This window comes from Zalophus californianus, chromosome 6 (assembly GCF_009762305.2).
Source record: "Zalophus californianus isolate mZalCal1 chromosome 6, mZalCal1.pri.v2, whole genome shotgun sequence".
Classification (NCBI taxonomy): domain Eukaryota; kingdom Metazoa; phylum Chordata; class Mammalia; order Carnivora; family Otariidae; genus Zalophus; species Zalophus californianus.
In genome coordinates, this window is record NC_045600.1 from 41094568 (window position 1) to 41108137 (window position 13570).

Here is a 13570-nt window from a genome sequence, read left to right on the forward strand (position 1 = left end):
ACGAAGAAGCTTTTTCAACCCCATCTGCCCTGGGAATGTTTTATCTTGAAGGACACCTTCCAAATTATATCCTGATAAGGTAATTTCAAAATACTAAGAAACTACTTCAAACAGAAATCTTTACAGATTAAAAAAATCTCCTGTTTCCATGATTCCTGTTATAGAATGAGAATACAGACTATGTTTTTCTATATATTCACTCTTTAATAAAAGGGAATATTGTTCTTCATATTCAAGTCTGTTAAACTTTCTCTAAAATAAGTATGTTTCTTTTACATATCAACTATAAAGGCTTTTTAAACTACACATTTTATATATATGTGTGTTATGTGTTTTATGTATTATGTACATATAACACGTATTTTGATACTTATTTTTAACAAAACTTCAAACTATAATTAAGCCCTACTTTTTTTAAGTGGTTCACCTTTGCTTAAATTTATTGTCCGAATTTTGAAATACTACACTCACATCATTATGTTCAACTCCAATTATCTCCTCCCAGCTTTCCTAATACTAATCCTACTTCACTATAGAACTTTATTCACTAATCTAATTCACATGTAATTGTGATAGCTCTTGTACCTGTTTTTACTGATTCATAAAATTACCTCTCTTCCACTCACCAATCATTCCTAATTTTCCAAATATTTTCTCAATGGTTAATTTTTGGATGGGTGTCAGCCACTAGTTGGATGCAGCAGGCTACTCTTCCCCAATTTTCCTTAACAACTCAAATTTCTAGAAAATTTATCATCATATAATGTAATAATTGAAAAGTAACTATGGAGAAGAGCTTATGTTACAAGAACATGTGTTATGCTGTTGTTGCTGAATTAAAATTCATTTTTTAGTAGCATATAAAAATTAGTAAATCCATTTGACAACACAGAAATGGCCAACTAAACACAGTCGGACATTACTTTGATCTAGCTGGACTGCCTCATCTTTGGTTATTTTTAAGTCAGTTCAGTCCACACATGTATAATACATGGAAAAAAAAAATACCAACACTCAACAGCAAACAGGATGAACATTAAAAAAAACTGAAATTTACTGGTGTGATGTGGGGCAAGAATGTATTTTCCAAACTAGAATCAGGGGTGCATGCCACTTATTTCAATACAATAACTTGAAAAAGAAAAATGTCTTAGATCAAGCTAACACACAGAAACATCTGCTAGTACTGTGCACCCATGTGTTTGTTAGCTTTCCCACATTGTACCTTTTTTAAAATGGAATTTTTGCTGTCGCTGTTTCCTCTTGTCCACTTCCTCCATTTTTCTCCAGCTCCCTTCCCTGCTGTCAACTGCAGGACCTTTCTTTTGACTGGGTGGCGCAGCCTTCTTTGAGGCCACTGTTTAGGGCACAAGTGCTATTAAAATGGTGCGACCAGTATATTCTCCAATTCCGAAAGGCGATACACATCATCTTCACAATGTGTCTCACCTTCATCAGACAAGAGGAATGGAAGTCCCAATAAGAAAACATTCCCTCAAACCTGAATCTCTAAGCAGGAACAGAGCGCTGCTGTACCCCAGACAGGTGCTTCTGGAGAACAAATATAAGATAATGTACCTCTCTTGGCTTTTCTCTTCCTCTTCATCTGAGTCTTTATCAGAATCCTCCTGCTTTTTAATTTTCTTCTCCTTTTGCTTTGGTGTGTTTTTTCTCCCCAGTAGTAGCTCATTTTCTTTTTTCTCTGCAGTTTCATAATCATCAACTACATCCTTATTTTCTGTATCGTCTTTTAATTTGTCCTCTGTTTTCTCTTCTTCAATTTCCTTTTTAATAGAATGTGCATCTCGAGCTATTCTCCTTCGTCCCTAGTAGAAGGGGTAAAAGCTTTAAAATAGCTATCACTACAAACAAAGGGGGGAAAAGGCAGAAGATGCTTCTTTTTCTTATACCTTCACAGCAATGACTAGTCATTTCTCTGGCTTGAGACATGACAATGACAACCCATCAACCCTTGTGTACTCCTTTCAACCCATGTAAATTACTTAATTATGTCCATGCCTACCATGATCCTTGGCTACATGCTACAGAAAAAATAAAAATTTCCTCATTTGTTCACTACATTATTTTGTCACTTTTAATATTTCTTGACTACAATAAATTTTTTTAATTGTTGACATACGTTATATTAATTTCAGGTGTACAGCACAGTGATTTGACAATTATATACACTATGCAGTGCTCACAAGTGTAGTTACCATTTGTCACCAGTCATCACAATATTATTGACTATATTCCCTATGCTGTACTTTTCATCCCTGTGATTTATTTTATAACTGTTAGTTTGTGCCTCTTAATCCCCTTTACTTATTAGCCATACCACCCAGGCGCCCCTCTAATTCTCCCATTTTTAAGATAAAATTTACATTATCACTTCCTATGTGACTACATTTTAAAAGGACTGAACAGGGGCACCTGGGTGGCTCAGTCGGTTGGGTGTCCAACTCCTGATTTTAGCTCAGGTCATGATCTCAGGGTTGTGAGACTAAGCCTCCGCATCGGACTCTGCACTGGGTGTGGAGCCCGCCTCAGATTCTCTCTCCCTTTCCCTCTGCCTACCCCCAACCCCCGCACTCTTGAAAATAAAAATAAATTTAAAAAATAAAAAATGAAAGGAGTGAATTGCATCAATGGCCAAAAAGTGAGCTGATTTCTTTGAGTATCTGGAGAGCTCACTGGGCCAGCAGTAACTTGTTCTTCCCCCAAGAAGCTTTAATCTAGGGGTGCCTGGGTGGCTCAGTCAGTTGAGCGTCTGCCTTCGGCTCAGGTCATGGTCCCAGGGTCCTGGGATTGAGTCCCACATCGGGCTCCCCACTTAGCGGGAAGCCTGCTTCTCCCTCTCCCACTCCCCCTGCTTGTGTTCCCTCTCTCGCTGTCTCTGTCAAATAGATAAAATCTTAAAAAAAAAAAAGCTTTCATCTAGCCTCCTGCATGCTCAACTGACCATGAAACTGGTGAGTCATTTCATTCTCTCCTAAATTCTCCCTCAAGTCCACCTTCTCACACTGGCAGAGTTCCCCTCTACTTGGAATAAAGTGAGGATAGAAAAGGGGTCAACAACTTAGGGAGCACTAGAATACATTATAATTAATATCTCAATATAACAGATGTTTTCCCTCGATCCTAACTATGTGCTATTTAAGGTTCAGAGTTGGAAAAAACGTGTATTTTTCTTATCACAAAGAACTAGAATGTAGGTCCCATGAGGGCAGAGACTCTGTCTTATTCACTTCTATATCCTATGCACAGAGCAGCTGTTCTTTATTTTTTTATTTTTTTAAATGAAATTGTAATCATATAAATATATTTATAAATATTTATACAATTATATACTTATACATAAGCACTTACACAGACTTAGAAAAAAATGTAAGAACATTAATTCAAAAGGACTCACTGAAGAATAAACAGAATTTTCCATGATTTCCTTGAGGAGATACATAACTCATTCTTTAGGAAGGGTCCCTCTAAATCCAACCATTAGAAACCATATTCTCAAATTGTGTACTAGCAACACATAAGCATCTTTTTTTTAATCCCCTAGTTGCCAAAAGAGTGATCTTAAAGTAGATGGGAACCTAAAGGTCTCTGAGCAATAGAGCAGCTGTTCTTTAAATACTTGTAGGTAAATGAATGAAAACAACTGCTATCTATCACACGTTAGGCTTATATACCTTTGTCCCAGAAATCCCACTTTGATTTTTATTTTTTTAAGTTTATTTATTTAAGTAATCTCAAAACATGGGGATTGAACTCACAACCCCAAGATCAAGAGTTGCATTCTCTTCCAACTGAGACAGGCAGGCACCCTAGAAATCCCATTTGTAGAAGTCTGCCTTCTATATTCAGACAAATGAGGAGGAATTTTTACAAGGATAATTATTGTGGCACTTTTTTAATCGTAAAAAATTGGAGAAATTCTTAAGGAAGGTAAATCTATGGTACATCCATACTATGCAGTACTATGCAGATATTTTCCATAAGATGAGGAACATCTTTAATAATAAGAAAGTATGTCCAAAATACATATAATGGGGGATATTATTCAGTCTTAAAAAGGAAGGAAATTGTGACACATTACATGGATTGAACCTGGAAGACATTATACTGAGTGAAATAAGCCAGTCAGAAAGGACAAAACTGTAGGATTCCACCTATATGAGATGAGGTCCCTAGAGTCAAAATCATAGAGACAGAAAGTAGAATGGTGGATGCCACAAGCTGGGGAGGAGAGGAATGGGAAGTTACTGCTTAATGGCTAGTTTCAGTTTTGCAAGATGAAAGAGGTACTGGAGAGGGACCAATGGTGATGGGTGCACAAAATGTGAATGAACTGTACATTTAAAAATGGTTAAGATGAGGGGCGCCTGGGTGGCTCAGTCATTGTCTGCTTTCGGCTCAGGTCATGATCCCAAGGTCATGGGAGTGAGCCCCAATTGGACTCCCTGCTCCGCTGGAAGGCTGCTTCTCCCTCTCCCACTCCCCCTGCTTGTGTTCCCTGTCTCACTGTGTCTCTCTTTGTCAAATAAATAAATCTTTAAAAAAAAAAATGGTTAAGATGATACCTATTATGTGTATTTATCACAGTTTTAAAAATTAAAAAAGAAATGAACAAACCAATTTGAATGTTTCATGAAATTCACTAGAAGATTCCACTTACTGGATGGTGGTTAAAATGGAGTTTTAAAAAATGGTTTCTGAGCAACTAAAAGAGGTAATTTCATCTCCTCTTTCACTAAATATGATTTCACTCAAAAATAAGATCTCACAGTAACTGAACTCCTTTGATAGGTGATAAATTTTTTCTCCTAAAATTTGATAAATCCTACCATGTAGACACCATTCGTCAACGATCAAAATAGTGGATAACAATCTCTACAAGGGACTTATATACAAATGGAGCAGAGTTAGAAGATAAAAGCAGTGTGCACGTGACTAGAAAATAAGATGAAGCATAAAAAACTGCCACAAGAAAGGTATGTGCAGTGTGCTGTAGGGTAACAGAGAAAAAAGATCCCACCCAGTTGGAGGCACAAGTATTATGAAGAGGAGATTCATTCACTCAACAACTATTTAATAAGCCCTTACTTGTAGATCAAGCACTATTCTTGATGCCTGGAATCTGTCAATGAACAGAATAAAGACTAATCCCTGACCTTCTGGAGTGTGATTCTAGTGCAGACTGGGGTAAAAGAAACAAATGTAATTAAGAGAATATAAAGTAAATTACAGATAAAAAGAGCAACATTAGAGGGATTGCAAATACCAAAGAGAGGAGGTACATTACAATTTTAGATAAGGTGACCAGGATAAGCTTCAGTGAGGCGACTATTTAGCAAAACCTGAAGGAAGTAGGCACACTTGGGTGGCTCAGATCATTAAGCGTCTGTCTTTGGCTCAGGTCATGCCCCACATCAGGCTCCTGGCTCAGCAGGGAGCCTGCTTCTCCCTCTCCCTCTGCCTCTCCCCTTGTTCATGCTCTCTCTTTCTCTGTATCTGTCTCAAATGAATAAATAAAATCTTTTTAAAAAACAAAAATCAAAAAAAAGAAAAAAAAGACTTGAAGAAGGTAAATATGTGAGACTGACCCCAGATGAGAACGACTTGAACAGACATAAATAGAAAACAACAGGAGGAATGGTTTTTCAGCTAGAAGAAATAATATTTACTATATTTGGAAAAAACAGCCAGACTAGTCTGCCTAAAGCACAACTCAATACTGGAAAATAAACTAGGTTCACCAGACTATTTTTGTGTATATCTGAAAATGTCCATAATAAAAAATTATAAGTAATGTTTAAAATAAACCAGATAAAACTAATATTAACTACTTACTCGTGGAGATTTTAATTCTATTTCTTCTCTTTCACTTTCACTGTTTGAATCAATATTTTCCTCAGGTTCACTCTTCACTTCTACTAAAGGCATTTCTTGATCTACTTTTAGAGCCTCTTCCATTGATTCTTCTAAGTCTTTTTTTTCCTCTTTTACTTTTGGTTCATGGTGGTGAACAGTTCTGAACTGAATATTTGCAGAACGGCAGTATTCCTCAAAACCATAGAGATACCTAAACAAACAATATTTCATTTTAGGAAATCTTAGTCTTTACATTGAACTTGAATATTATTAAATACACACAGATTTTTAAAAAGTAAAACTCAAGACTTTTTTTTAAGTACTTTTTCTATGTTACTAATTTCTCAGTGTTTTATACAGGATTATCAACAGAAATATTGATAAAATTTCTTCCTGAAAAATCTGCACCTGTGATAACTGAACATAGCTATCATAGTTTTGATATGAAGGCTATTCACCATAAACGATACAGCTCTATAACACGTATCATCATTTCAGACTATGAACACTGCTGGATCCCTGACTTTGAAAAGGAAATCAGGACAACATGAAAAATGGAGTAAAGCCGACCTGGTGCAATGAAATATCGTTCAGTCACACGTCTCTATTAACCTAAACCTTTTTATACACTTTCTCTAACTTCATTGTTCTTTGTTGTGTTCTTGTTTAATTGTTAACAAATTAAATGGAAAATATTCCTGTAATATGTATTCTTTGATGAATAAACTATACTACTTACTTTCTATAAGCAGTTTTTACATTGTAGGAAGCAGCTGAATTCAAAATAGGAATGCCAAGGTCCATATAAATTTGCTTCCATACAGCACCACTATCAATCTGGAAAATTAAGTTTTTATTTGTTAACATTTACAAAGGGAAATAATCTTTACACTAATATTCTAGGTTCATTAAGAAAATGTGTTTATTACCTACAGTGCATTAAACAGTGCAACATTAGATAATTTAACTTTTCATTACATCCTTACTTACATTGTCACATCCGCCTTGATGATAAACCAGTCTAAAGAGTTTGAAGAGATTGAGATCTTTATAGCCCAAAACAGGTGGTTTGTTGATTGGAGTACCTTTTTAACATGAAGGCATGGAAAATGCTGTTACAAGGCTATCAGTACAAACCTTTCCAATTTCTAATTTCCCAAATTTTATTAATCAGAAGCATATATTTAAAGGCCCTTAAATTATGTAAGGCAACACAAAATATTCTCTATATTCTTTATACAGCATTGTGGCGGTCTCTAGATTTACCTCTATGACTAATAAAATCACCTGTCACTGAATAGGGTAGAACTAAAACCTACAACTGCAAGGCATAGCCAACAATATTTCTGGTTCAAGAAGCCTGGGCAAGAACATACACAATGGAAAGGGTACAATTTAGGGCATAGATCCATTTTCACTGCTTGAACACAAGTGTTAAGACTGTTAGCAGTAACCTGAAGGATGATTTCTCAAAGTCACAGAATTCCTAGGACCAATTTACTGGAGGATTTTCCAGGACTTATGTAAAGTCAAAAAGTAGAATAACTGATAAAGCCCATATTTCTTTTAACTCTATTATAAATCCTATTCTAGGAGTGCCTGGGTGGCTCAGTTGGTTAAGCGTCTGCCTTTGGCTCAGGTCATGATCCTGGGGTCCTAAGGATCGAGCCCTGAGTCGGGCACCCTGCTCAGCGAGGAGTATACTTCTCCCTCTCCCTCTGCCGCTCTTCCTGCTCATTCTTTCTCTCTCTCTCTCAAATAAATACAATCTTAAAAAAAATTCCTATTTCTATTTAGATAGGAATTGATCTCCTACTTTGTTTCATTTGTTGAGACGAAGGATCAGGCTAGTTTACTTGCTGCAAAGACAGCATTAGTAACTAATGGGCATATAGATTAATATGACGACTGTTCCCTTTCCATTACTGAAATATTATTATAACATTTTTTGGTTTTGTAAGTCCCAAGCAGACTAAGTATAATTATACCCATACAATTTTCCTACATATTTCTGCTCAAAATAAGTATTAATAGTTGTTTTCATTCCAAATACTTATTTTCAACTGTAACTAATTCTTAGGCTTTACTTAAAATCCAAATTTATATATCCATGATTCTAATAAAAATAATGCATAAACCTACAATGTAAAACTGTAAAAGAAATAACTACTTTTAAATAATGAGCATGAAATACCTCTGTCTTCCATAAACTTATACAGCTGTTGGAGGAAGTTGTCCCTCTCTTCAGGATCAAGTTCTTCCTCAGGCTGTAAAGTATATAAATACATAGGACAATGAATAGGGTGAGATATAGTTTTCTTTTTAAATTTTTTGTTGTTGTTGTTTTATGAACCCAACATAAATGTTAATAAAGCTGAAAAATATGAATTTCCTCCAAACTCTACAATGCTAGACTTTAGGTCATATTTTTATAGAGTTGATTTGATACAACTGTCAAAATACACAATCTCTACCCTTCATCCATCTATCAAGCCAACCCTACCCTTGAATATCAATATAGGGATTAAGACTAGCCATGAGGAAAAGGTTCAGGAATCAGGTAAGAGTGTTTTTACCTCATTTGGTTTAGTTTTTTAAAAAATCCATCAAAATAGCATGTGGCCCACACAAATGTATATAGATAAGCACAATAATTACAAACATTTATTATTTAAAAATAACCCACATACAAATATTAAAATTTGTTATTGAATGAATATAAACTAGAGGTTGCAAAGTCACATGGCAAAGGTTTTTTTTCTTTGTTTTGATAGCACAGGGGTTTAAAGAAATTTATATATATTTAGGGGCGCCTGGGTGGCTCAGTCGTTAAGCATCTGCCTTCGGCTCAGATCATGATCCCAGGATCCTGGGATCGAGCCCGCAGTGGGCTCCCTGCTCGGCAGGAAGCCTGCTTCTCCCTCTCCCATTCCTCCTGCTTGTGTTTCCTCTCTCACAAATAAATAAAATCTTTATTAAAAAAATAAAGAAAAATAAAGAAATTTATATATACTTAAATGATTCATAAAATTTCACTTTGTCTCAGGCCCCACCATCCCTTCTTGTATCACATTAGCCTGCTTTTCTCATTTGCCCTTTTTGCACAGCTTCTGTAAATAAGACTTTGCAACCCCTGAAAAGAAAATGAAAATTATTGCTTAAGGAAGGGAACTAGATACCTAACCACAGATTAGTTCCTGGGGGATGGGGAATCAATGGAAACATTCATGTAGAAAAAAAAAAATCTACTCCTACAAGTACCTATTTAAGTGTTAATTTTACTAATTACGTAAATCTAACGATTTCTTCTTACAATGTCAAAGTCTTGCTCTAGTAAAACAGATTATGGGTTTTAATAAAATATTCCCTTTCCTGATAGATGACTTATAAACTAATACTTGGGAAAATTCTTATTTAAAATTTAACAATACTGTGGAGAAACAAACAAAACACTAATATCTTTCATCCACATAAATTATAATTTCAGAGTACTGCTTTCCTACATTCTAAAAGAATTTAGATTTTTGTCTTTCAAAGCCATAAAGCAAAAGCAACTATCACCCAATAGCGTATTCACTGTCCAGAGGGGAACAGGTCCTTTAAAATTATGTAGTCTTGAAGAATTTTAATCGCTAAAATATAGCAGCCAGAATCAATGAACATGCAGTTGATTAAAATATATAATAAAAAAAAAAAAACCATGAGGCAATCAACAGAGAATAAAATCTTTTAGTACATTCACTCAGAATGATTTATAGCTCTGGAGTACTTTGAGTTTTAACAAATACAAAGAAACTAAGTCAAAGTTCTAAGCCTCACAAATTAGCAATACTGAATTAACAATCAGTACAGAGTTAATAGGGGTCATTACTAAATGTTCCAATCAAAAGATGGCAGTTTTTTCCCCATGTGAATTAAAAAAATCTGGCTTTTGCAAGGTAATTAGAACAACTACCAATGAGTTAACTCAAAAAAGAAAAAAAAAGTAATCCACTAGCCCAAGAACCATTTCAAACATTATTTTTAAAGACTTCTGGTATGGGGGGAGAAAAAAAACCTTATGCCAGATTGCCCCTATGCTTAGCTTCTGCCTCATAATTACAATATTTTCCCCTCAGACCAATACCTCATTTCCAGTAGTTTTGATCTGGCAGAATTCAAATAAAACCACTGTATCCAATATACATAAAAAGTATTTTTTTCCAAAGGCACTGACTTGAAATCAAAATTTTTTCCAAAAACAAACAAACAAAAAGAACCCATCAACTGCAAATTAGGTATTAAGGTTGCACCAAATATTTCATAATACTAAGTTTTATAGATAAAAATTGGTGTTTTAAATACATTTGATTTAAAAGTTAGTGGATGTCCAGGACACCTGGGTGGCTCAGTTGGCTAAGCATCCAACTCTTGATTTCGGCTCAGGTCATGACCTCAGGGTCCTGGGATCAAGCCCCATTTCAGGGTCTACACTCAGTGGGGAGTCTGCTGAAGATATCCCACCCCAACACCCCCCGCCAATCACGCACTCCCACTCTAATAAATAATCTTTAAAAATAAAATAAAAGTTAGTGGATGTCCAAGAGTGTATGAAGTTCCATGAGAAATTATGGCCATAAAATTCTAAGTTCAGGTGCAGTTAACAAGTGTAAAAACAAGACATAAATGCATAAAAAATTCTGCTTATAAATAAATACCTTCTTGAGAAGAAATTTATTTTCCACAAGAAAAAAAGATGAGAGTAGAAACATAGTTTAAAATTTACCTAATGGTCTAGGGTGGGGGGATGGGTTAGCCTGGTGATGGGTATTAAGGAGGGCACGTTCTGCGTGGAGCACTGGGTGTTATGCACAAACAATGAATCACGGAACACTACATCAAGAACTAATGATGTAATGTATGATGATTAACATAACAATAAAAATTAAAATTTACCTAATGGTCTCTGCAAAAATTTAATTTCTTAAAATAAGTAATTCTTCAGTCTTTTTTTTGCAAACAGCTGTGTTATTAGTCACCTTGGACTAAAACTGCATATGCTAGAAAACGCCTCCAACTGGAAGAATCTGCCTTTATGGCCTTTGTATGGGGGCTCATATTTCCTCTCATGGTGTGCTTTCTCTGTTCGTATTTTTTAATGCAGTTTTTTTTTTAAGATTTATTTATTTAAGTAATCTCTATGTCCAACGTGGGGCTCAAACTCACAATCCCAAAATCAAGAGTTGCATGCTCTACTGACTGAGCCAGCCGGGCGCCCCTGTTCATGGTACTTCATACCTGTAGTATCTCTCTTCTGGTCAATTACCAGAAGCTGTTGCATTCTTAAAGGGTTTTAGAGTAATATAAGCTTGTAATAATGGGAGGTAAAGCCCACTAGACTGCTGATACGCCTTCTTTCCTTCATTCAGTCAAGCACGTGAAGAGGAATTATGGACCCAGTAAAATGTCAGGATGGAGAACAGGGTTAAGGATATGGAAGAAGGATGAACGTGATCATAATTTCAAGAAATTTATAATTTTATTTAGCATCAATATATACTACCCAGTGTTATATATGTAGTTGTGCATCTATCTAGTAAAATATGAGTTTTCTGACTTCGGAAACTGTATCTTCAAATTCAGTTCAGACATTTATTGATGTCTACCATAAGTCAGGGAGGGATATGCAAAAGTACTGTGATTAAAATGAGAAGACATGGTACTTTCTACTTTTGACCCTCTGAGTCTAGCAGAGGGTGTAGCAATGAAAAACAAGCCAATGTAATACAATATTAAAACTGTTGCAAAATATATAAAAAAAATACAGGAAGGTTCAGTGGTTCTGCTGGGGATGGAATAATAGTGGTTATATTAGGGAAAGCCTCAAAATGTGAAGAGTGGAGAGCCCAGGAGCTAGAGCAAACAGCATAACCATGAGGCCGGCAATAGCAGGCTGTGATTAAGAAAGCACTTTTTAATGATATGCTAGAGAATCAGAACTGGAATCTGAGAGAGCTGGAGAGGAATTATATCAGATTTGTGTTTTTAAAAGCTCTCTGCCAAGAATGAGTTTGATGGATTGGAAATGAAAGGGCAGTTATTACAACAGTCCACAAGGAGGAGGATCAATGCTTGAATTAGTCTTGCTCTCCGACGATGGAAAGATGACCCCCTACTCCAGAAGGAGAAAGAGAGGAATAAACACTGAGACTCTTTTTAGTTTAAGTCTAAGTTATTCATGTTTATAATCCTAAAGGTTCCCACACATTGTAAGGGCTCGAAAGGTTAAAGACATGCCTATTTTACCCACAATTTTATCACCAGGGATTGGCATTTAGCTAAGACACTCTGTTATTATGTGAATGAAAACAATGTCTGTGTAAATAAACTGGGGAGATTTTCTTCAATTATTTCACATTTGCTGAGTTTCAGAGCTAGCATTAATGATAATATAAATGCAACAGGAGTCAAATAAAAGAAAAAGCAAGAATGGCTGAGAATGGGGGCACCTGACTGGTTCAGTCGGTTAAGCATCTGCTTTGGGCTCAGGTCATGATCCCAGGGTCCTGGGACAGAGCCCCGCATTGGGCTCCCTGCTCAGTGGGGAGCCTGCTTCTCCCTCTCCCTCTGCACCTCTCCCACTCCATACTCTCTCTCTCTCAAATAAGTAAAATAAAATCTTTAAAAAAAAGAAAAAGAGAATGGCTGAGGATGTTCTAAAGTCACAGGTCACTGTGGCTCAATCACTTGTTAGCATTCACTTCATTCTTTTCCTAAATACATGGTTCAGAAAACGATTATTCATTTAGAAATGGTGTGAATTCTAATGAACGATGGGACTTTCTGCATTTTACTGGGATAAGAGATAAATAAAATACCTGTTTTTGCAATTAACTTACCTAGCTAGCAAATCTCCTCCCCAGAACACAAATTAGGACAATATACAGCAAGTGTCCCAATTGTGAAAATATGTCAGTAAAAGATGATGCACTTTACACAAAGCCCCTCACACCCATGTATCTTCTACACAGTTCTAAGGAGTAGGTCAGGATAGTTTCTTAGCACAGACCAGATTAGAGCCACAAAAACCAACATTTTGAGAGTGCAAAAGGGTATAACTAAACTTGATTTTTGTGGTTTCACTGCACTGTACTGTATTGTATGTGAAGTATACGTCTTTTGTTGATGGGTATCTCATTGCTCATGAGACCCTACAGGTATCCTTAATAAATTATTAATGATTATATGACACCTTCTTCCTTTCTTAAAAAAATATATTCCAGGATACTGTGCTTATTTTTCCATACCAAAATATTGTTTTTGTGAGTTAATGTCATTTTGAACAACAGCAGCTTCTTTCAGCCTGCATGCTGCTGCTACAGCCCCACTCTGGCCCTCTTCGTTGGCTCCCCTTCTCACCCCATCCCTGGCACTGCAGCACACAGCTTCTCAATTCTTCAGTTCTTACAATCCCTTATCTTCCATCCCCCACCCCACCTACTCCAAAACAAAGAGGCTGAACTTGGGAGTCCTCCCGCAGCAGGCAGATTCTGTTGGAGAAGAGGAGGTAATAAGACAGTGCCCTCGAAAGCTCTACTCTGGAGAACGAAGCACTGCAAGAAGGACAACAGAAGTGGCACCTCTGAAGCTGCCCCTGGGCTGGAGGATGGACATGAAAGAAGCAGTGATACCAGTAGCTGCTCAGGCTTTTATTGTA

General features: G+C 36.2%; 1 protein-coding gene across 2 annotated transcripts in view; it reads right to left on the reverse strand.

Moving 5' to 3' along the window:
* Positions 1-13570, reverse strand: part of ARID4A (AT-rich interaction domain 4A) — a 65340-nt gene that overhangs the window by 21147 nt on the left and 30623 nt on the right. For both annotated transcript variants that reach the window (XM_027570492.1, XM_027570491.1), the window contains exons 12-16: positions 8069-8141; positions 6865-6959; positions 6614-6711; positions 5854-6085; positions 1579-1826 (exon numbers count right to left, since the gene is read on the reverse strand). In XM_027570492.1, the coding sequence (XP_027426293.1) occupies positions 1579-1826; positions 5854-6085; positions 6614-6711; positions 6865-6959; positions 8069-8141 (746 nt within the window). The remainder of the gene's footprint in view (positions 1-1578; positions 1827-5853; positions 6086-6613; positions 6712-6864; positions 6960-8068; positions 8142-13570) is intronic.